Raw genomic sequence first — 25384 nt, forward strand, 5'->3', positions numbered from 1 at the left:
GTCTCATCATCCAAAAATGTTACATGGTCTGCCTGTGACTTTATCTTGATGAGTTGCCAAGTTTGAAAGCTAATAAATAATCAATGAAGGAGTCACAGCACAGACAGACACCCAAGGTGAGACCAGGTAAGTACTGAGGTTGGGGACATGAAGTCTATACAGCTGTAATACAGCTTGTCTAAAATCTGGCACTGGGCGATCACCCACGAGACAACTTGCCTCTCCACCTGAACACACACAGGGGCACCAAACCTTTGTACCTGGAGGCCATGAAGGGCGTCATGTCCAGCTCCAGGGGAAACGACACGTATGTGGTGATCTTCCGCCGCAGTTTGGCTGAGTGTTCAAATCTCTGCAGAGATGAAGGGAGAGCGGGAACACACGAGCACATTAAGCAACAGTTGGGCTACCCAGCCTGGAGGCCCCCGGCAGAAGGTCCTTGAAGAGCTTCTACTTTACTCACTGATTTTCCTCCAACAGTTCTGCTCAGGCAGACACAGAATTCAGGACCCTCCTAACTCACCCTCCTGAACACTGGGATTACAGTTGTGTACTACCAAGCTCAGACTGATCTTTTACATTTTAAAAGGTATAAAATAAAGAATAGGAAACACAGATCATACGTAACCCTTAAGACTCAAATACTAGCACTGGCTGCTCTACCAGAGGACCTCAGCTTGATTCCCAGCAACCACATGGCAGCTCACAGCAGTCTGTAACTCCAGTCCTAGAGGATCCAACACCCTCTTCTGGTTTCTGTGGGTTCTGGGGTAGAACTCAGAACCTTGTGCATTTTAGGCAAGAGCTCTCTTTCCCACTGACACACACCCCCTAGCCTGGGTCTTTATTTTGAAGTGAAACAAAGATAAAAGAGGAGCTGAAGATGGCTCAGCAGTAATGAGCTTGAACCTGAGTTCAAATCCCCACACCTACATAAAATGCCAGCAGTGGACACACGCACCTGTAGCCTCAGCGCTGTGGGATGCACAGACAGGAGAGCCATTGGGCTTGCCAATCTCAAGGCTAACTCTAGGTTCAGTGAGAAACCCAGTCTCCATGCAGTAAGGTGGGTATGATAGAGCAGGACATCTGATGTCTCCTCTGGCCTACATTCGCAGAGATGGCAGTAGTAAAATCTAATCCCACCTCCCACAGCAGCTCCTTGCTGTCTTCACAAGGAGGTGCACGCTGTCAGCTAGAGACAGAAGCACAGGAGGCAGCTCTACTTCCTGCCTCTTGGGACTGGTGCACTCTGAGGGGCTCTAACCCAAGCTGGTGAGCTTGAGGCTGTGCTTCAGGCTAATGCTGGGCTGCCCCTGTGGCTGGTTTTCTGGGAAACTCACTTTGAGATGGAAGCAGGCCACAATGGGCAGCTTCTTCATGGTGAGCTGCTTTGTGGACTCTTGGTAGCTATGGCAACCGCTACACTTGATCTTGGCACTGCTTCCTAAGTGCTCTGGTCTGGTAAATCTACAAGGCATTAAAAAAACCAAAAACCATGTTTTCATTAAAAACAAACAAACATGTTTTTATTTAACAACAACAACAACAAAAATAAAGTGGAAAGGTAAGAACAAGGGAGAAAAAGGACAGGTTATTTTACCCCCCAAAGTACTCATCAACAGTTTAAGGTGTGTTTCACAACACACAGAGGAACTTTATCTTCCCCTGCTCCTCTGACGCTTACTCTTTCTTTCTTTCTATCCATCCATCCATCTCCTACCTACATACATATTTTAGTGGAAGGTCTGGGGAAATGGTGGCAATTTTCTCATCATACATTTCAGTAACTTAACCTGTCTCATAACAATGAACGGTGCATACAGCCACACAAAGCTACAAATGGTGACAGCAGCTGTTCAGAAGACCCACAGTGCACAAATGGCTCAATAAACAAATGGTGTCATCACCCATGGGCCACCAGTCAGCAGTGGAATCACATGATCTACCCCATACACAGTTCTTAGGGCTGCCAGAGATCAAGACGAAGTGGAAGAGCCACCCCACAGGTGACGCGCTGTGAGATTCCACTGAAACCTCCCCGATAATCTAGAGGAAGCCAGAACTGAACCGCTTAGGTGAGGACCCGACAGGGTGGTGGGTGGGACAAACTATGATGCTCCTGCCTACACCAGCTTCAGCAACCTGCTGTGACATACACATCCACCCCTCTGTGCTGTGGGGTCTCATGATGGGGAATGGGTGAAGGTACCAGGGAGCACCATGTCACCTTATAGCAGCAGGATAATCTTCAAAGATCTGCTAATTTTGTTTCTCTCTCTCTCTCTCTCTCTCTCTCTCTCTCTCTCTCTCTCTCTCTCTTGTTTCTTGGTGTTTTTTTTTCTGTTAATTTTTAAAGATTGAATCATGTAGTAAAATGGAAGGAAGAAGTGGCATTCTGAAACAATACCGCAAGCTCTGTCTCACCTTCGCAGGCAGTCTGTGAGAGTGGTGGTGCCTGATGCGTGGCTCTCCCCGTTAACCACGCTGCCCTCACTCCCTGGGCTCAGGGGCCAGAACGGGGTGGAAGAACCGGGCAGGTCTAAACTGATGTCCCAGAAGGGATCTATGGTGGTGGAGACCCCGCTGCAGGAAACAATGAAAACACATGAGAGCACATGAGGACTGGTGTGTACTGTGGCCTGAGGCAGCCCCTAGAGACAGGCCAAACATGCTGCCTGCTCTGCCCACCTGTCTACCAGACACCTCAGGACAGAACAGAAGTATTCACAGTAATGACTTTATTTGGGGGATCTGGCAGAGTATAAAGTCCTGAGCTACAGGCAGAGCTCTGTGTGCTGGGATCCAGCTCACAACACTTAGGAACTGCAGCAGCACTGCTCAGAAACTAAGGCAAAGACCCTGAGATACCCCCATCTACAGTGTGCAGAGGCCAAACTTGGCAGCCCTACAAACAAGGACCACTGCATTTAACAAGGCTGACTCCTGCCAAGAGGCTTCCATTACAATATTAAAGAGGACACTCAGAATAGGAAATTGGGTTCAGATTTGAACTGGAATTCAAGGCTACCTCTTACTAACAGAATGTAGTAGTTATAAGGCCAGGGAGAGAGGAATTCTACATTGCTCAAAGATAAGGCCTCAAAGGAGATCTGCTCCTGGAAAACCATAGGCGCACCCCTGGATTCCTGTACCCTGGTCCTGAACCCTGTTCAGAGTACAGGTGGGCACTGGGGGATGGTGACCAGGGTGTGCAAACCCAGGGGTGAGCCAGTGGAGCTGGCACCAGGCACAGTGGTGTGTGTGTGTGTGTGTGTGTGTGTGTGTGTGTGTGTGTGTGCGCGCGCACTTCTCTGGCCACTGCCAAGAACCTTTTCTGCCTCTGAAGGTGAAAGCACTAAGCAATGGCTATACCTGGGGAGAACTGTGACTTTATGTCAGCAGATGAGAAAGGGGCTGGACTCACATTAGAGCATGGGAGCCGATGATCTGCCATCTGAAAGGGCTATTTGCTTTGCTTCTTATAGTCCTAGAGACTATAAAAAAAGCAGAGACATATGTATGAAGCTGCGAGGACACCCTGCTAATCGCCAGCAGTCCCCAAGGGAAGAGCTCCCAGCCTTCAGATTCAGGTAATCTGTTGATTCCTTGTGTCTTTTCTATCAGAGTATTTTATCTCAATTGACCAGGGCTTAGCTGTTTAAATAAAATTGTCCCTCACCTGAAGCTAGTGTAGGTGCTCCACTATGAATACCACAGAATTCAGGGAGCTTTCTCTAAGGTGGTGCTGAGCTTTAGGCTTGAAGTCCACACAGGACCTTCCCTTGCTGACTGGGAAATGCAAAGGATACGGCACAGCCATGGTAGCACTTACTGGCAGACCTGGCATGTGACATCAGACTGGAGCCCACCCGTGAAGATCTGGTCGATGATGCAATTGCAGTGGTTGGGGTTGTTGGCTTTCTTCCCATTGTCATCACCTGAGGACAGAGAGTGAGATTACCATTAGTGACGTCACCAAGACAGCACAAAGCAGTCAGCAAGTCCACAACCACCCAGCAAAGGCAGGAAGACACCAGGAGTACCAACACTCTATGAGGTCTGTGAAGACATTTACTTCAACAAGAGATCTATCTGGTGGCAGGGGCGAGGTGGGGTGTGTCATCCTTTTCTTTCTTTCTGGAGCCAGGGTAAGACAGCTCTGGCTGGCTTTGAACTTTCAGAGATGGGCTTGCCTCTGCCACCTGGGTGTTGGGATTATAGATGTGTGCCTGCACACTGGCCTGGGACCACTATTCTTGTACAGAGGTTCACATCTATAATCCCAGTACTCGAGAGGTTGAGACAAGAGGACCAGTGCCTTAGGCCAGTATGAGCTACACAGTGAGACCCTGCCTCCAAAAATATCCAAATATTAACAAAACAAACTGTGGAGAACTCCTTAGCAGCAAGCATGCGATTTTCCTTAGTGGAAACAGAACCTGACTATACCGTCTATAAGACAAGTCAAGTGTTCTCCTACAGTTGCCTGGGTGAGCACAAGCCTTGCTCTGTTCCATTTTGAAGGAAACTCCCCGCCTGCCCCAGCCCAGCAGGGAGATGGTGGCAGGCCCACCTTTGCAGTGCCGGTGGAGGACGTCCAGGGCTGCAATGAGGAATTCATGTGCGTCCTGCTGCTCATAACCCGCCAGGTGCCGGGCGTGCGTCCATACCAGGTGCAGCAGCTTGTACGGAATGTGTGGGGAGCGGTGCCCCGAGTAAAACTGTTTAGAGAGAAGGAAAAGGGACAACTAGGACACCTGTCAGTCTTCATCATACAAAAAATGCACAGCTGCAGACTGGGTGGGAGTTTGATCAAACAAACTTCCTTGTTTTTCTTTTCACAAACTGTATTTTTTAAAAAAGATTTACGTCCTTTATGTATATGGGTGTTTTGTCTGCTTGTACATTTGTGCACCAAAAGAGGGCATCTGATCCCATGGGACTACAGTTACAGATGGTTGTGAGTCACCATATGGGTGCTGGGAATTCAACTCAGGACCTCTGGAAGAGCAGCCAGTACTCTTAACTGATGAACCATCCCTCCGGTCCTGCAAATTGTATTTTTATTTGGAATTGCTGGATTTGAGTCTCACTTTCCTCCCCTTTATTTCTGCTGATAAATGCACACACTAAAGAGCAAAACCAAGTGATCCATTCCATACAACGTTTGCCTCACAGAACACCTGCCATCCCTTTTACCAGAGTGCACCTCCCATGTTCATCATCAGACCAGGGCTTCTTCCATTTTGTCATTTGTCACGCCTTTGCCTGAGAAGCCACTTGGTGGAAATCCAAGTACACAATGACGATAAGCACATTTAAGGCCATTTCAGAAACTGGGAAATTCTGCTTTAATTCCAAGCCTTTTTATAACAACAAAAACGAAACTCAAACCAGCAATTCAAATAGCAATTTTTAAAATCAAACATTCAACATCACAATCTAAAGCTATATGAAGATGTTTACATGCTGAGAAATGACGGTAGGAAAATACTCAATGTCTTTGTTTTCTGTAATAACACCATCACGTTTCTGTAAGAGCAGAAGACTTTGCAGATATAGTAAAATCACACCACAGTTTTGTCACTGAGGTGTTTCAGGCAGCACTTACCAAGGCTGTGGTGAAGTCATACAACACAACCCTGGCAAATCTTGCCAGAAACACCTCAGATCGGTACTTGGACTTCAAGTTTTGGTTGTTGTGCTTTCAGATTTTTTTTTGTGTGTGTGTGTGTGTATGTGTGTGTGTGACCTCCTGTGGTGATACTGTGTTCCCCAAAATATTGTGCACTCTAATAAACTTATCTGGGGTCAGAGAATAGAATAGCCACAATATTAAACATAGAGGTTAGGCAGTGGCACACACGTCTTTAATCCTAGCATTCCAGAGGCAGAGATCCGCCTGGATCTTTGTGAGTTCAAGGCCACACTGGAAACAGCCAAGCATGGTGACTCACACCTTTAATCCCAGGAAGTAATGGCAGGAGGCAGAAAGGTATTTAAGGTGTGAGGACGAGGAACTATAGGCTGGTTAAGCTTTTAGGCATTTGAGCAGCAGTTCAGCTGAGATTCATTCTGGATGAGGACTGAGAGGCTTCCAGTCTAAGGAAACAGGATCAGCTGAGGAATTGTCGAGGTGAGGAGGCTGTGGCTTATTCTGCTTCTCTGATCTTCCAGCATTCACCCCAGTACCTGGCTCCAGGTTTGTTTTTATTAATAAGACTATTTAAGATTCATACTACAACCTCTGTAGGTTTCTGTCAAGACCCGTAAAGCTTTGTATTAAACTAATTTAGAGTAGCAAACCATCTGCTTTCATGTATTAGCTATAAAACAACAGTATGTAGTAGAAACCTAACAAAAAGCTGACATCGATCTTCTACCCATGTCTCTATATGTGTGTGTGGTGGGTCAAGCCATACAACAGCCTCAGCCTGCTCCTGGAGCCAAGCTGAGCACCCAAAAGGTTTGGAACCAGAAGTATCTAGGATTTTAGAATATTTGCAAATGAGGCATCTTGTGGATGGAACCCAAAGCTAAACACAAAACTCAACATATAGTATGAAGGTAATTAATGAAGCATGTGTACTAAACCATCATCCTAGGGCAAGTATGGAATTCATCACATTAGTAACCAAAATGTCTTAGAATTTAGAACATTTTGGGTTTTGCTTATCAGATGAGTGCAACTGCTACTAGCAATGAACAGCCAGAAAGTAGAACTGAGAAACAGATTTACTAGCACCGAAGCATAAAGTACTTAGAGCAGTAGACTGTTTAAGACTACACACTAAAAACCAAGAGCAGCAATGAAAATTAACAACTTAACCAAGGAAGGTGCTAGAGAGAAACACTTGACACAAAACCCTGTATATACTAACACACTTACATTCTGTAACAGTAAAAACAGGAAACTACCCAAAAGTGTTTGGACCAGGCAGCCTCCAACTGCACTGTATCCACTAAACAGAATACTTTGTTAAGAATCAGCGCTGATGCATCACACCATCAAGCATCACACCACACCTTGATGTATCACACCAAGAAGACACAGACAAAACCTAGCAAGGATGATGGAATACTGCACATACACAACACTTGGGACACCTGCCAAACATCCATCCATGTCATGTACACAGGAACAGGAATTCAGGGGGCAGAAACCTGTGTCACTAGGAGCAGGGGCTTGGCTTCAGAAAGGTATGAGGGTGGAGGTGTTAAGCATTTGTCAACTCATAGATCTATATACTAAGAAGTTTTATTGCATATACTTTACTAAGCCTGAGTTTAAAAATAATCCAAGAGAGATGCATTAGTCTTAAAGTAATAGCTAGTTAAAACTAGTGAACCCCAGCACTCACTTCTCAGCATGTTTTCTTTTCCCTTGTAACCTCTGACAATTTTACCTGTCTGTCACTACCATAAGTAAATCTGTTGCAACTCTGTGGGTTTGGTCCCAGGTTTTGGCGCCAAAATGTGAGTTTTGCAACTCTGGGGAAAGGTACCCTGACTACTTGGGGAGTAAGGCAACACCTTGAGCTGTTTAGGACAGCTCTGATGGTTGGAGCTGCAAAGAGATAGCTCAACCCTGGAGGGTGAGGTATCCCAGACACCTGGAGCTGCTCAGGGCAGCTCTGCCTGCTGGAGCTGCAAAGAGGCAGCTCAGTCCTGGAAGGGAAATTTTTCTGACTGCTCTGGGATAGTCAGGTCTGGAGCTGCCAGAACAGTTCTGTAGGAAAGGGTATCCTGACTGGGAGAGTCAGGCTATACCTGGTGTGATGGGGGATGGTCTTCCCGCAGGATTCAGCAATCCCACTCCTCTCCTGGAGAGCCGCTACAGCTGAGCTTTGCTCAGCCCCCACTTAAGGGGACTTCCTAGCAGAGCTCTAAGAAATTGCAGAAATGTAGCAATCTCCTCTGACTCTGCAGAAAAGTGTTACTTTTTCAGCTCTTTGAGCTCTTTCAGCTCTCTCTTGCTTTGTCCTCTGAGGGACATCTTAGCAAGGATCTTCTCTATGCCAGTGAATGAAGATCTTCACACCCAAAACTCTTTTGATAAAGAGATTTATTTGAGGAGGAAGAGGAGTCCAGGAGAGTAGCTGCCTCTACCAGGGTGGAGAGAACAGCCCCCCACAAATGACCAGTTCACAACTGACCAGGCAGGGTGGTTTATACAGGATGTCTTGGAGGCAGAGTCAACCAGTGATTGGTTAGTTTCACAAGTCAGTTGGCCAGGGGCAGAGATGGCTCTGATCTGACTGAGCCAAACTGTGTTTCTTTCATTGGCCTTATCTGAGCCGTCTTTCCCTAGTTCTGGGCTCCAGGGTCAGGGTGGGTTTCTTTAGCCAGCCCCTTTTCCCTACAACTACGTAACCTCAGTCACCAGTAGCTGCAGGAGTTAGTAACAGGCTGGACTAGGACAAGAATTGGAAAACTTGTTCTGGAAAGGCCAGCTGAATCATTTCAGTTACAAAGCCACTGTTTAACTGCTCAATCCTGCCCAAGGCAGCCCTGACAACACATGAGCAAAGATGCCTAGATGCACACTGAAAGAAGTTCACTGAAAGAAACGAGACCAGCCTGCCAGCTTCTGTGCAGGGCAGGGAACCCCATTTCTAGGATGGGAAAAGAAGTTATTTCAGCTCTGATTCCTGGTCTAAGGCCACTAAGACAGTAAGTAGTTGCTAAGACCATGCCTGAGCACACCCCAACCCTGAGCCATGGGACGCTGCTTTGCTTAGGGGTACATATGGATAGGCACAACACAAGTGCAGCTATCATGAGATCAAGGACAGCCTTAGCAAGCACCGACTCTCTGTGCTCCAGTCTGCAGAGCAGAGGCCTTTGACAAAGCACACCTGGGAAGGGTTATCCACTTCCACTGAGGAGGAAGCAGGAAAAGGGGTTGATACAAATCTGCAGAATTTCCTGAATGCAGGGGGCAGACAACAGTATTTTTTTTTAAAAAAAAAATCTTATGATTTATTGATTTTATTTTATATGTATTGGCATTTTACCCACACATATATCTGTGTGAGAGTGTCAGATCCCCTGGAACTAGTTACAGATAGTTGTGAGCTGCCACGTGGGTTCTGAAAACTAAACTGGGGTCCTCTGGAAGAGCAGCCAGTGCTCTTAATCTCTGAGCCAACTCTCCAACCCCCAGACAACAAAATTTACACATGAAACTGCCAGGATTCCTAGAGATAGATGAATGCCATCCATACACTGACTCTGTCCACTTTGAGGGCTCCTCTCCTTGATGAACAATGTGCCTCCAAAAACCAAACCAACAACCCATCTCTAGCAATCTCTTTGTAAAAGCATGTCTTCCACAGTACAGTCACATAGTGAAATATAACTAGGCAAGGTTATCATCAACTGTTTCATTTCTCTTTAAAAAGGGGGAAAAGAAAGCGGTTGTATAGCTGTTCCTGCACTCACCTCCTGGAAGAGAGAGGACATCTCACAGACCAGGCAGGAGCTGGGGCTCTGCATCTCACAGCGGTGCCTGTCTGACAGGAAGAAATCTCTCAGAAGTGGTGTGTGGGTCAGCGCCTGCACGATGCAATTCATGAAGCACGTGTTTCCCAGGTTGATCAGTCCACGCAGACCTGAATGGGGAGCCATCGAGAGCAGGGTCACCTGTGCACTGAGCTCAGACTCAGGACACCAAATCCCAGCCGAAGCTTCCTTTACATCTCCATGACCAGTCACTTTCTTCAACTCATTCAAGCAGTATGAGAAGAGTAGGAAAGTGTAGTGTTCTCTAATTTCTGTGTGGACTGCAGGACGCTCATCACCACTGCCCCCTCCACTTTGTCCTCTATGTTCTCACAGTAATGTCCAAATGTATTCGCTATGAAAACAGGCAGGTCAGAATGGAGCCTAATGAGGCAAAACACTCTTCAAACAAGCTCTAAACTATACTTCTTCCTTTTTAGAAGAGGTGGTTATCAGCTGGGGTGGTGGTGGCCTATGCTTTTAATCCCAGCACTCAGGAGGCAGAGACAGGCAGATCTCTTTGAGTTTGAGACCAGCCTGGTCTACAGAGTGAGTTCCAGGTCAGCCAGGACTACACAGAGAAACCCTGTCTCAAAAACCCAAAAAAGATTTGGTGAATATCCTTACTCACTGGCATATCATCTCTCCATGAGGAGCAACTCTGACCAGAATACGCTCGAGTCCGTTCAAACATGCAGATGCCAAGGAACTGGGAAGGATCATCTCCACTCATCCCTCTGCAACCCACATCTACAGCAGCCCCAATCCAGGAAGGCTATTCGGTCAAGGCCCAGCCAGAACCCTGCACTAAGAAATGCAAGGCTTTCTATCCATCTGACACTGCATGCCCCCTCACCCACCTATGGTACAGTTAGAGGTGATCTTCCGCCTCTTTGGGTTGTGCTTCAGCAGTTCCAGCTCCCGCTTGGTTGGTTCCCAAGTTGAAAACTTCTCTCCAACACCTGAGGAAATGGAAAACAGTCTCAGGCACTGTTACCTAAGATCTCTTGGAAATAAAAGCTGTGATGACTTGACACCCATTGGACTGCATTGCAGAGAGGCACTCTTCTTCTAAGGCCCTGCTGTGCTGTGAGAGGTGCAAGATCACTGCAGGAGCTTCCCTCAGTGGGTATCTATGAACACACTATGGTTATTGATTCAAGGAAGGTAACCCATCAAACTGCCAGACACTAATGTTTCTCAAATGCCTTAGATTCTGGGGTACAGAGATGGTAGCATCAGCTCCAATGGGGGCAATCTGGTAAGTCATAAAGGATCTTCCTGAAAATGTGACTGACAGAGAAAAGTACTTTGAGTCTCGGATGCAGCTTGGTGGTAGAGCATTTGCCTACCATACGTGTGGTCCATGTTTGACCCCTAGAACTGCCGAAGAAATAGAAAAGGCATTTTATTTGTATTGCTAGTTTGTCGTCTGAGTTATGGTCTCACTGTGTTGCCCTGGCTGGCCTGGAACTTGCCATTTAGACTGGGCTGGCTTCAAACTCAGAGATCAGCCTGCCCATCTCCCAAGTGCTAGGACTGTGAAATCATGCACTACAGCCTGCTAAAAATGCACTTGTGATCTGCTTACTGAACATACTACAGAGGACCGGAACCCATGACAATGATATCCAAAAGATAATGCAGAGCACACTTCGTTCTTACACACCCGACTCAGAGGGACTTGTCCTACACTACTTAAAATTTCTAATTCAAGAAACTTTAATAATACATCACTTGGCCAGATGGAATCAGAATGAACATGAACTGGTATATGAACATCAACTAATAGTTCAAGTGTCCTGTACAAAGATATAATATATTCTCACACAATGGTGATATGTATTGTTTTGAGGGGACAGAAACAACCTGCTAAACACAAAACTCTGACTCCTAAGAGCACCTGTTTCTGCCTTCATTCCTGTGCTGCTCAGTTTTCTGTCAACCTGACACAGCTAGAATCATCTGGGAGAAAAGGGCCTCAGCTGAAGAACTGTTTCCATTAAACTGGCCTGTGGGGAGTGTCACCCTTGGGCAGGTGTTCTGGGGTGTGTAAGAAAGACAGCTGAGTGAGATGGGAAGCAAGGACAGCTTTCCTCCATGGCCTCTGCTTTAGTTGCTACCCTGACTTCCCTCAGTGATGGACTGTGACCCGAAAGGATAAGATGGTTTTGGTTAGTGTTTTATTCACAGCAATAGAAAGCAAACTAAGACACAGCAGAGTTTAAAAAAACAAAAAACAAAACCCCCAGCCAAGTCAGGGTTGTGCTCTACTTCCCCTGCACACAGCAATGGTGCTGACACACGAGAGATACATGCTCGCTGGTCAAGTGGGACACAGACCCAGCACTGTTAACGCAAACCATTGTGAGCCTCTCTGGGAACTGGGGGTAGAGGGGGAATCAGGTGTGCTGATAGTCTTATGTCAACTTGACACACAAACTAGAGTTATTCCAAAGGAGGGAACCTCTATTCAGAAAATGGCTCTGTAAGATTCAGCTGTGAGGCATTTTGGGCTGGTGGTCCTGGGTTCTGTAAGAAAGGAGGCTGAGCAAGCCATATGGAACAAGCTAGTAAGCAGTACCCTTCCATGGCCTCTGCATCAGCTCCTATCTCCAGGTTCCTGCTCTGTTTGAGTTCCTGTGCTGACCTCCTTTGAAGATGAACAGCAATATCGAAGTGTAAGCCAAATAAATCCTTTCCTCCTCAACTTGTTTTTTGGTCATAGTGTTTCGTCACAGAAATCAAAACCCTAACTAAGACATCAGGTAAACCCAGAAGTAATAAAGAACAATGCTGTATCTGTGACTGAGTGTGTGACAGAAACATTAAACTATGGTGCCACCAGAGCCACAAAGCACCTGCCAGGAGTGCAGGAGTCTAAGCCACCTGGAGAAGCTAGCCACTCCATTCTCCACCCACAATCAGAAAATGGTTCCTCTCCTACAAGGAACTGGTATGTTACTTTTGAAATTACTTCAGAGAGCACATTTTCCAGAATACTGCAGGGCTGAGAGTAAATCATTGGTCAGGGATGTCTGCAGGCAGAATCAGTCTGGATGAGCTGGGTGGAGACACTGATTTGGTAAGGGCTGGGCTAAGCCAGGTCCTCAAATGTGCCCTCAGATTGAGTTTTGCCTTACCCAGGCAGTGCCCCTTAGGAGTCACAACCACAGGGGCACTGGGGTACCTGGCCAGACTGATGCCACTGGGAATGAAGGAATGAGCTGCTGGAGAGGCCTATCTGCACAAATGCAGCACTGGCTGGCTGGCTCTCCATTGCTCCTTTTGTCTCACCATCTTATCAAGTTCTACTCTCACCATATCTCAAAGAGGTGCAGGCTCGCTGTGACTGGCCTCCCGTGTTAAGGACACTCTAGAAATAAAATTTAAAATGCTTCTAAATCATATGTATTGTAAGTCATTTCTCTGGCTGGGGAGATGACTTAGTGGCTAAAGTGCTTGCTATGTAAGGACGACAACCCAAATTAGGACCCCAGGACCCATGTAAAACCCAGGCACAACAGCAAGTGTCCCTAACTCCAGTGCTGCGGGGCAGTCAGTCCAATCCGAGGGGCTTACTGATAAGATGATCTCTTTGAAATGTTGAGTTCCAGTTCAATAAGAGACCCTGTCTCTAATAAAGGATGGAGATCAACAGAATACCTGCTGTTGACATGAGGGCATGCACACCATTGCACACTGACTGTACATAAACAAAATGCAAAACTCCTTTCCTTATATTTCATCACTATGGGTTTCTTTTCCAGGATTACTGTGTATACAGTTGTTAACTATGAGATTTCGTTAAGGCTGCAGTGCATATAAAAATCAGGGAGGTGGTGACGCACACCTTTAATCCCAGCACTTGGGAGGCAGAGGCAGGCGGATCTCTCTCTGAGTTGAAACCAGCCTAGAAAAGCAAGTTCCAGGATAGCCAGGGCTACACAGAGAAACCCAGTCTCAGATCTTTGTGTAACACTTATTATAATCTAAGACTTCTTTTTTATGATGGGTTATTAGAAGATGCCAACCTCTGCAAACAGAAACATTCAAGAACTGGGCAGCTTCCATATAGGTAACAACCTGAAGGATTATCTTACTATACTAAACTTTACCAAGAAGAGACCTATTTTGCATTTAAGGAGTAATTGTTACCATATGCTTTTGTTGAGTGCCTAAAGTTTCAAAACGGCCTTTTACTAGATAAAATGTAAATTTAGGAAATAAAAGTTACAAGAGTGACACTGTGTTGTGAAGGGGTACTTCTGCATGGTTTCTGGGCTTTGCTTACCTGGAATACACATGTTTTGTGAATGCTGAGACAGGCTGGTTTTGCTCTATGTATGAAAAGCTTAAGAACAAAATTTCTAATGGTATTGTCTCCATGATGCATCTAACTCCACTGTCAAGAGTAGCTCGTATCATTTAGGCACAGGCATTGTGGTGGCTTGAAAGAAAATGGTCCCCAAAGGGAGTGGCACTATTGGAGGTGTGGCCTTGTTAGAGTAGGTGTGGTCTTGTTGGAAGTGTGTCACTGTGGAGGCACTCTCAGGTCTCAAATGCTCAAGCCACGCCCAGTCAGAGAGACCACTTCCTGTTGCCTGTGCAAAATGCAGAACTCTCAGTTATCTCTCCTAAGTATCACATCTGCCTGTACAACGCCATGTCCTGCCATGATGATAATGGACTGAACCTCTGAACTGTAAGCCACCACCTCAACTAAATGTTGTCCTTTATAAGAGCTGCCGAGGTCATGGTGTCTCTTCATAGCAATAGAAACCCTAACTAAGACAGGCACATTTCAACAGTTTTTGTTTCTTCCTTTTTTGTAATGCTGAGGTTCAAGCGGGAGGTCTTGTATATGCTAGGCAATGGCTCCTCCACAGAGCCAGACACTAGGCCCAATATTTAAGGAATTTCCACACTAGTCCAGCAAGAGGCAATACAACATCCCAATCTGACAGGGTTGAGAATGGGTTAAAAAAAAGGGAGGGATTGTAATGTCTAACAGACCCTCTGTGGAGAGGATGGACACAGCCTGGGGTATTTTGGTGGAAGAGCCATCCATTCTCTCCTAAGGACCAATAACCATGTCAGCTAAACCTACATGGTTCCTGCATTAGTTTCATCACTTTTGTGAGCTGTGTGACTGCCACAGGAAAAGTAGGACTTGTTTTTTCTCTCCTCCCCAGGCCAAGCCAGCTTCCTTGACCATTTTTTTGGTTCCCTAACCTTCTCTCAAAGCACTGAACACACCTTGCAACTTCCAAGCCTTGCGCTGCTCCTCTTTGGCAATGATTTCTATGTCCTTGTCATAGATGTAGTCCTGACACAAGAAGCAGTATATACCGCCATACATCAGGTCAATAGCTGCAGGCAGAAAAGAGGGAAGAGAACAAAATTAAATCTAGCATGGCAAGATAGTGCTTCAGGCAGCTGAACACGAGCCAAGTGCTCTAGACATCCCTGTGAGCTGCAGGAGTGCCAATTGTGAAGGTTTATCCAGGGTGGGTGAAGTGTGTCTGCTGTCTCCAGAAGTTTCCCCAAGGGCTGAGCAAGAATGGGAGGCACACATCTGAGGCTGGCAGTACTGATTCAAGGATCAGGATGCTCTGCTTCAGCTGTGCAAGCACAGAACTCAAAACTAGGGCAAAAGTTCACGGAGTATTTATTTTAGATCCACAGGGTTCTCAGGGACCTGACTGGGGAACAAGACTTTGTCACATCGGAAATGGCTGGCAATCTTGTAAGAGAGACTAATAGCTATCTGCTGTTTCCTCTTATCTTGACTATGGGTCGTTCTTTCTCCAGAGACAGGTGAAACAGGTTTCACTCAAAAAACCTTGATTTCACAGCACAGAAACTGAACCTATAAAGGTATCTGTCCCAACTGCTACTTCAAAATTAGGGGTTGAGGTTGCTGGGTGACAGGGAAAGTTCCAGGAGTCACTTTCTGAGGTGCTGCCAGACTCTGAAGCAAGTCTATCACTGGAACAATTGCTTTCTGATCACAATGAATAACTCTACTACAACAGCAGGGGAAGAAAAAAAACAAAACAAAACAGCCTGGAAAACACACAGATGGGACAGAAACCACCCCAGCTGAGTCAAGGGAGAAATCTTAGGAAAACTAGAAACTATTTCAAGAGAAATGAAAATAAAAACCTGTTGGGCATGGTGGTGCACACCTTTAGTCCCAGCATTCAGGAGGCAGAGGCAGGTGGATCTCTGAGTTTGAGGCCAGCCTGGTCTACAAAGCAAGTTCCAAGATAGCCAGGCTGGTATACAGAGAAACCCTGTCTCAAGAAGAAAAAAAGAAAGGAAAGAAATTGGGCAGTGGTGACGCACGCCTTTAATCCCAGCACTTGGGAGGCAGAGCCAGGCGGATCTCTGTGAGTTGGAGGCCAGCCTGGTCTACAGAGTGAGATCCAGGATAGGCACCAAAACAACACAGAAAAACCCTGTCTCAAAAAAAAAAAAAAAAAAAAAAAAAAAAAAAAAAAAAAAAAAAAAAAGAAAGAAAGAAAGAAAGAAAGAAAGAAAGAAAGAAAGAAAAACCTATCACACTAAAACTTAGGGACTTGGGGAGCGGGTGGACACAGTGCTAAGATGGAAATTGATGGCAGTATGTGCTTACATTAACCAAGACCAAGCCAAGTGTGATGATACATGCTTAGAATCCTAGCATGCTGAAGGCTGACAAAAGAGGAGCCTATGTCTGAGACTATCCTGGACTACGTAACAAGACTGTTGAAAAGAACAAAGCAACTGCTGGACATAACCTATAACGCCAACAATGGGGAGGTGGAAGCAGGAGAATCACAAGTTCAATTCAAGGTCGTCTTTGGCTACATGACAATTTCACAGCCTGAGACTGCCAACAACAACACACACACAAACACAAGCATATACACAACTATTTCACACACACGTACAACTACTTCATATACTTGATGTCATATGATGCTCAGCTAGCCTTTCATGAACTTGCATTAATGAAAACCCATTGCTAAAATATGACACCAGTTTAAAAGGCTTCAAGCAAATGGCACCACCCACTTGAGAGTTCAGTTTCACAAGGACCATTTTTTGTTTGTTTGTTTTTCCAAGACAGGGTTTCTCTGTGTAGTTTTGGTGCTTGTCCTGGAACTCACTCTGTAGACCAGGCTGGCCTCGAACTCAGAGATCTGCTTGGCTCTGCCTCCCCAGTGCTGGGATTAAAGGCGTGCGCCGCCGCCACCACCACCGCCCGCTCACAAGGACCTTTTATCATATTGGGCTCTGGGGGAAGATAACATGCTAACTGAGCCAACGCCTGCTCCTGTCCCTGCTGCAGGAGGGCGCCTTACCCAGGTTGTGCCGCTTTGACTTTGCATGGTCATGGATGTGTTTCTTTGTGAAACAGCCGAAGAAGACGCAGTAGAGGCAAGAGTGCAGCCGGTTCAGGTGGATGCCGCAGACATGGCAGACACAGGACTTTGCCTGAAATTTAGATAAGGAGTTGTGAGCAGTGTAGACACAACAGGAGTTCCCAAGGGGAAACATGGAGTCCAAGTCAAGGGTCACAATCAGGACACAAGCAGGAGGAAGTACAGGAGCTTTCTTCTTGCCTTACCACTTTAACACATCACTCCACTCTTCCTGTTTTCCCCAAAGTGCTTAGTTTAACTCAAAAGCAAATCAATAAGAGAACAGCTATGGTGATGCCATCATTTTCTCACACCCAGCACTGTGCCTCAAGCACTCCGGCCCGCAGCTCATACCCAGCCATCTTTAATCCAGGTACCATTTTGAGGCCTGGGAATCAAAGTTCTAAAAAGATATGTAATGAGTTTAAAAGAAAAACAAAACCAACCCCCCCCCCAAATAAAACAACCCAAGAACTACAGAAAAGAAGCATGAATCAAAACAATACACAGGAACAAAAGAGAAAAATCCACTGCTAAAAATAAGGCCACAGAAACCCAGCAATGCAACCACAGCAAATATGAATGCAGTGGTAGACAATTCTACATACTCACACTACCCAAGAACATGCCCGTTTGTAGCACTAGGGGTGAGATATGGAAAGAGGAAGGGCCAGAGCTATGAATGCTCACTGAGCAACCAGGGCACAATCTGACATAGATATCAACAGTAAGAATGAATTACTGCCAGGTGGTGGTGGCACACGCCTTTAATCCCAGCACCTGGGAGGCAGAGCCAGGCGGATCTCTGTGTGTTCGAGGCCAGCTTGGTCTACAGAGCAAGTTCCAGGACAGGCTCCAAAACTACACAGAGAAACCTTGTCTCAAAAAAAAAAAAAACCAAAAAACCAAAAAACCAAAAAACAAAACAAGCAAAACTTAAACCTGATAAAAACAAAAAGGCTGGGCGGTGGTGGCGCATGCCTTTAATCCCAGCACTTGGGTAGCAGAGGCAGGTGGATCTTTGTGAGTTCAAGGCCAGCCTGGTCTACAGAGCAAGATCCAGGAAAGGTGCAAAGCTACACAGAGAAACCTTGTCTCAAAAAACCAAAAAAAAAAAAAAAAAAACCAAAAAAAAAAAAAAAAAAAGGCACCCAAGTCCATACTATAATTACTGCTATACAAGCACACATACTAGCTCTCCCAAAGTCTTCTTCCTAGGAGAATTCCATATAACAACTGCAGTGGGAAAGACAAAACAAAGCCTGTTTTCTATAACCATCACACCATCACATAACTGACTTAAACAGAATCATTTGTGGATACTATAATCACTAGGTAAAATAACAGTACTCAAAAACTGCAAAACTAGACCAAGTATCTACCAAGTCAATAATGAACAGAGAGATACACAGTGCCACTACCCTGTACCAAAGACATGCCGATATGGGCACGAGCATGATCACAGGTTATGAAACACACAGTACAAGTCAACCATGCAGACCGGCTAGGGAGGACAGGGAGCAGAAGCAATGTGCCAAAATCTGGTGGAGGTGGCAGACTGTATAGTACTGAACACTCCACTTCACACTCCAGTGTTCAACGATGGAAACTGGCATACTCTGGGTGGCATGGCTATACAGAATTGTTCAACTGCTCTCTATCTGCTGTACTTGGACTACTGGGTTTCTGGTTTTTTGCTTCTAAACCTGTGCTTAGGTTTGGATCCAGAGTGCACAGCAGGTCTACCTGTTGAACATGTGGTCCCAGTCACTTCTCACTGTAATTGAAGGCAATGCAAGCCAGTATTTAAGTATGGACTGTGTATGAGATAAGATGGCCATATTCACTCGTTATTCCTGGACAGTGTTCATTATTATGGTCATAGGACTATGTCCTCATTCTATGGAGGTCAATGGCAATAATAACCCAGATGTCATCAACTGATTCTCAGACAATTTGAGGAAAAGAATGGCAAAAATGGAGCTAGAGATGGCTCAACAGTTAAAAGCATTGGCTGCTCTTGCAGAGGACCCGAGTTCAATTCCCAATACCCATATGGCAACTCACAACTTTCTATAACTCCATTTCTAGAGGACCTGACGCTCTCTTCTGGCCTCTGCAGAGAACCACAATAGTACACAACATACATCAGACAAAAACACTCACACACATAAAATAAAGAATGGCAAAAATGAACCAATGAGCCTACATAAATATATGACAATCTTTTATGACATGTTATTTATTGTAGATTTCTTGTTTTTTAAAAGGACAGTATTAAAGTGAATATATAAGCTGTACAGTTCCTAGATTTAAATGAGACACAACAGAATGTTCACAGTAGTGTGATTTCTAACACCCCAACACAGGAAGTAAAAATGTTCATTATGAGTATAAATAAATGCTGGGACAGTTGATCAGCAGAGTATTATGCAGCAACAAAAATGAAGGCTGTAATCTGTACTGTGAATGAATCTCAACATACACAACACCAAGAGAAAGGAGCTACACAAATAAGCACACACCACATTGCTCTCATCACATGAAGTACAGAGGCAAGCAAACCAAACGCCATGAAAACCTTATTAGATGCTCATGAAGATGAGGGTAAGGATTTGGAGAAGAGATGGGTGCTCTCCTCTGTGGTGCTGTCCTGTTTTTAAAACGTATTATACTTGTGTGAGAGTATACAAATGTCACAGAGGATGTGCAGAGGTAGGTCAGAGAACCATCTGTGGAAGCTGACTCTCTCTTACCATGTGGGTCCTGGGACCAAGTTCAGGCCATCAGGTTCAGTGGCAAGCACCTCTACACACTGATCCGTCCTGCTGGCCCCACAGTAGTCTTTTATGTCTACTCTATTAAATCATCAAATGTACACATTCTCTACAGATGGTTTGAAAAGCAGAATGCAAAATATACAACACAAAAAGGACCTACATAGTTCAATTAATAGGTGAAATGCTGCAATAATGTAAAGAATCATCATATCTGAGTGGAAGAGCATGGGGGAGTGGTCAGAAAAGAGTAAACAGAGTTAAAACTGTGGAATAAACCTGTGTCTTCTAAGGGGTATAATTCCAACACAAGAAATCAGCGGAGTCTCCATGCTAGCCTTAGAGCAAGAGAAAGTCCTCATGGAAGGCCTGCCTCTCTCCACATGGCGAGTCTGCTGTACACAGATGTGCACAGTGAGACTAAGGCAGCACTGCAGGTTTGCCACTTGCAAGGAAGACACATCTTTCTGGGCTGGTAGATCAAAAAATGCCAGGACAGCTTCTCTTCTGAATATTATCAGCTAGCCAACAAACTAGAACTTGCAATGAATACAGAAAATAGGAAGTGGTCTTTGATACAGTCTTAAACCCCTCACTTTTAACAAAACACATGGCACACACCTGTGGTCCTAGCACTTTGAAAGCTGAGGCAGGAGGATTGCTGAGTTTGAGGCCAGCATGAACTACATAGGGAAACTCTTCCTTTAAAACAAACAAACAAACAAACAAACAAACAAACAAAAAACAAATACTAATAATAACCCTCCCTTTACATCTTTTATATTAAGTGAGCACTGTTCCTTGTGGTAGCTCACAGCAACATGCTGCTTTCAGGCTATTGAAGTATGTCTAGCACAACCAGAATTTTAACCTTTATTTAAAATGGCATATATAGCCAGTGGCCACTGGATGGTGTGACAGTTTAAGACCCTAAAGTGGGTGCTATTTACCCACAGAGCTGATTTGTAGTCTGTCTTCTGGGTTCATTTATCCCACAAGTGAAGGGTTTACTTTAAATAAGGGTTTAATTCATAGAGCTGGGGAAAAAAAAAAACCCTCAAAACTCTAGAGTAGTTCATAAAACACAGTCAAAATCAAAACTCACGAAGCTTAAACAAAGGCAGCAGGTATTAACCCCAGAACCTGTGAGACTATCCTATTTAGAAAAGGTGTTACAGTCTGATAACACCAGACTGTCTGGGTTAGTACTAAATGCTGGCATAGTATCCTCACCTCCTAAGAGATAGTAATAGGACCAGAAGCTAAACCCATGTGAATGACAAAATGGAGACTGGAGACTGTAGCCAGGGTCATCGAAGAGGGAGGCCAGGATGAATTCTTTAGAGTCCTGGCAGGGAAGCCCTTCTGACATTTCACTGTCAGAAGGTCTTACACTGTCATTTGTTACAGCAGTCAGCCCTAGGCCAGTGACACAGGAATCCTATCAGCTTTTACCTTAGTTTCCATCCTAAAAAAATACTTCCAAATTTGAAGATGAATTTCCAGTCATCTTCAAGGCTCAGGTTTAAAAACAAAAACAATTTAGGCACCAGCAATGAAGCAGCTAGGGAGAGGCACAGTGGGGTGCACAGGGTGCTGATGGGGTACCTGTAGAGCCACACAGCCTGGCTTCTACAGCCAGTGGTAGCTGGGCTGCTTTTCCACCACAACAGAGTGGCTGTTGTGATTTCTTCAGAGGAATGCGGCTCCTGAGCTGGCAGCAGCCTGCCTAGGGTCAGCCTCCCATCAGCCAAAGCTGGCTCTGGATTGTGGGAACTGAAAGTTAACTTGGAATGGGCCTTGCATGGAGCCTTTGCCACAAAATTCACATTAAGGTGCTGTCCCACCCCACAGGCTGCAAACAACCCTGACAGACACCTACTATGCTTCTTCGTTTTTTTAACTGTCATACAGCAGTTTCATTATGACATCTTAATACATATTGATCGCTGTACCTTGTCCAAAGTCACCTCCAATACTATCCGTTTCCTCCCCACAACTTCTCGGATTTCCTCCCCCCTCAGAAGTCCCCCTTCTGCATCGCTGTCCTGTTTAGAGTCCTCTGGGTCTAGACTCAGGAGTGGTGTGGTTCAGTGACATGGTAGTCTATCTCTAGTTCTTTGAGAAAGCGTCACTGGTTTACCAAGGGCTGTAGATCACACCCCCACTAGCAGTGTATATAAGGGCTCCCCCTTCCTCCACAACATATTTGCTGTCAGTTTTCTTGGGAGTAACCATTTTGCCTGGGGTGGGATGAAATTTCCATGCAGTTTTTATTTTTTTAAAGATTTATTATGTATACAGCATGTATGCCTGCAGGCCAGAAGAGGGCACCAGATCTCATTACAGATGGTTGTGAGCCACCATGTGGTTGCTGGGAATTGAACTCAGGACCTCTGGAAGAGCAGTCAGTGCTCCCAACCTCTGAGCCACCTCTCCAGCCCCTCCATGCAGTTTTAACTAGCATTGCTCTAATGGCTGAAGAGCAATACTTTTCCAGATATTTGTATTCTTTTTTCTGCACCATTATGCATGGCCGAACTTGTTTGTTTGTTTTTGTTTCTCGAGACAGGGTTTCTCTGTGTAGTTTTGGTGCCTGTCCTGGATCTCGCTCTGTAGACTAGTCTGGCCTTGAACTCACAGCACTTGCCTATGCCTCCTGAGTGCTGGGATTAAAGGCGTGCACCACCACTGCCTGGCCTGGTCTAACTTTTTCTAAAAGAATAACTGGCTTGTGAAATGAAAACATTCTGAGCTGGAGGGAACTTCGGAGGAGTGGAGTTCTGCACACAAACTCAGGCACCTTCGAGAGCACGATTATCTGCCTCCATTTCCTACTTCACGGTAGCCCAACAAAACATGATTTGTGAGTGTTGCACTGGTATCTGAATTCTGGGTTGTGAAGAGCGTTTAATAAAGAATTTCTAGCACTGTGGAAATTTAAATATTGAGCTGAGCAGTACTAATTTAAAAGGAAATTTTTCATTTCCTTATGTGATGCTATACAGAACTAGAATCAGGGGAGATGGAGGGGAGCAAAAAATAGAAAGAGAAAGGGGGGGATCCCCCATTCACTCCCATGTAAAAACAGTTTTACAACACATCTCAATCCAGGAAGCAATAGAATGGCGCAGTGACAAAATTATGACCCATGGAACACTGGTGTCAATCTGGCATTTTTGTGCCAGGGATGATGGTTCACCTCTGTAATCCCAGTCCTCACAAAACTGAGACAGGAGGATGGGGTGTTTAAGGACAGCCTAAGCTACACAGAAAAACTCCCGTCTCAAAATACAAAATAACCCAAGTCTTAGTATTTCTGTTTAAGGGCATATGCTTCTATTACCCCAAATCTCTGATCCTAACAGGCTGTTACAGAACAGAGAATTTAATACTTGACATGACATGCAACCCAGCAGATCTGTCAGTTTTCCCGTTAAGAAATGCTAATCAAGAAGGAAACAAAATTCCCCATTCCAGTTTTCACCTTCAAAAGCAAACTGTAATAATGAAGTTTAAGATTAAAGGTGAACGTTTCCCGATTTCCAAATCACTAATAGTATTATCATAGTTGCTGGGATTTGCAGGACCAGTAAACAACACAGCAGCCACTACTACCTCGATGGCTGCGAATGTCAATCACCTCCTACAACCTAAAATCTCGCTTCCGGCCAGCCTCATCTGTCTGCTGCGGGTCTCAGCTCCGGCCGCTATCCACAGAGCACCTTGCAGACCCCGACCCCGCACCGCGACCTCACAGAGAACAAAACTACTCGGCCACGAACGCCTAAGCTGACGGCCAAGGCGGAGTCTTCCTCCTCCGATTCATTTTTTCGCTCGACCCCTCCCCGCATCGCGAGGCTTCTCCTCGCTCCCTCCCCTTGTTCCCTCCCTACACCGCGAGGCTTCCCCTCACCCCCACCCCGCACCGACAAGCTTCTCTCCCACCCCCACCCCCCCCCCCTCCCCGCGTCCCACCAGGCAGGAGAGCGGCGCAGGCCCCGGGCTCACCTTGCGCTTGCGGGCCTCGGCCGTTCCGCTCCACACGAAGCACTGGTAGATGGCCCGCAGGTTTTGCTTCCAGTTGTCCACCTTGAAGCTGCCCAGGTGCGAGCAGCCCGGCGGCGCCACAGCCACCTCAGCATCCATGGCCTCGACCTCAGGCTCGGGCCGAGCAACCATGGCTGGCAAGGCCCGGGCGCGCGGGGCGGGCGGCGACGGGGGCGAGGACGACGCCAGCGCGGCGAGAACAAAGCGGGCGGACAAAGACGGCGCTGAGACCCGAGGAAGCCGACCGCAGCACGGACCGCTCGCGCAGCTCCCTCCAGCTTCGAGGAGGGCGGGGCGGGGCGGGGCTGTCCGCGGGACAGCATAACGTCACCCAGCCCGGCGGCCGCAGTGCGCAGGCTCCGCTGCTCAGGGCCCCGCCCCACAGCCCCCCTCGAGCCCGCTGGCTCCCGCGAGACGCTGGGGGCGAGGGGGTGGGGCCAACGGAATCCCGCCCTCGCGTCACGCCATTGGTTGTCTTCCAGGCTGAGGCACGGTCGGCGGTTGTCATAGGCTGGAGGGCTGGTCCGGTTTGCTTTGGAGCCCGCCTCCCGAGACGCTAGCGACAAGACGTTTCGAGACTCCACTTGGAAGGCGGGGCGTGCTAAGGATTGGGTAGAACCGAGTGCCCGTCAGGCCGCTGAACCGGTTTGCACCGGCCTGAGCTCTGCCGCAAAGAGGCGGGACGCCGGACGGGGTGGGGCGGGGCCTGCGTCTGCGCTTTCTCTTCAAGGCGGTTGTTCTAGGTTCTGTTTATTGGTCACTGGAGTTTCTTGTATGGGCCATTCTGCAGACTGCCATCTTGGCAACTGTGTTGGGGTACCGCAGTGCCACAGCAGGGATTGGGTGCGGCAAGAACACAGACTGAGATTCCTTCCCTAGGGTCTAATCCAGTGCTTTCCTGTTGAACTAGAATGCCAGCCGGCATACGAATATTTTTTTAGTGGCTACAAAGCAACAAGAAGCAGGGAAAATTAATTTTAACAAGTAATCCAAGAAAGACAATATCATGTCAACATGTGATATTGTAAAATTGTTAGTGAAATATTGTAAAGATTTTGCATTGGCTTTGAAAGCTCGTATTTTACACATTTGGTACAGCATAGTCAATTTGTACTAGCCACATTCCACACACTAGATACTATTAAGTGGGGACAGTATATCATGCCTTCAGCCCTCCTATCTGGGGGTTACATAGATGATCAGTCAACCAACTCAGTTTTCCCTCCCTACAAATTGTATCTTCTGAATAATTAGCTCCTCCCCCCCCATCATTATTCCTTAAACATTATAGCAGCGAGGTGTCAAATTCTGGTGACAGGTACCCGTGATGTGGAACAGTGAAATAATTTACCAAGACAGAAAAGGACAGAAGTAGGGAATTCATCAAATGCACTGCAGTAACAGCAGCTAGCAGGCAAAATAGCCGAGAGAAGTTGCCAACAGGCATTCTGAGGACTGCTTTTATAGGGAGAGGGGATTGCCCTATGTAAATAGACAACATTTCCATGTCATGGTTCCCAGGAGCAACTGCAGGTGAGGCTTGTCTGATCAGCAGCAGCCTGGCCTTGAAGCAATGATGGCCTTACCCAAACTTAGATGTGGCTTAGTGTGCTGTCCTACTGGGCATTTACAGTCTAT

At 46.2% G+C, this 25384-nt stretch overlaps 1 protein-coding gene across 1 annotated transcript in view; it reads right to left on the minus strand.

Annotated features, from left to right (window-relative positions):
- Positions 1–24033, minus strand: part of Usp22 (ubiquitin specific peptidase 22) — a 29432-nt gene extending 5399 nt beyond the window's left edge. The window contains exons 1-10 of the mRNA XM_059270839.1: positions 23708–24033; positions 16860–16992; positions 14767–14880; positions 10368–10469; positions 9448–9617; positions 4577–4724; positions 3836–3941; positions 2428–2586; positions 1344–1470; positions 261–352 (exon numbers count right to left, since the gene is read on the minus strand). Coding sequence (XP_059126822.1) covers positions 261–352; positions 1344–1470; positions 2428–2586; positions 3836–3941; positions 4577–4724; positions 9448–9617; positions 10368–10469; positions 14767–14880; positions 16860–16992; positions 23708–23878 — 1322 coding nt within the window. The 5' untranslated portion in view covers positions 23879–24033. The remainder of the gene's footprint in view (positions 1–260; positions 353–1343; positions 1471–2427; positions 2587–3835; positions 3942–4576; positions 4725–9447; positions 9618–10367; positions 10470–14766; positions 14881–16859; positions 16993–23707) is intronic.
- Positions 24034–25384: the final 1351 nt, after the last annotated feature.

Source organism: Peromyscus eremicus, chromosome 8a (assembly GCF_949786415.1).
Source record: "Peromyscus eremicus chromosome 8a, PerEre_H2_v1, whole genome shotgun sequence".
In the NCBI taxonomy this organism is placed as follows: Eukaryota; Metazoa; Chordata; class Mammalia; order Rodentia; family Cricetidae; genus Peromyscus; species Peromyscus eremicus.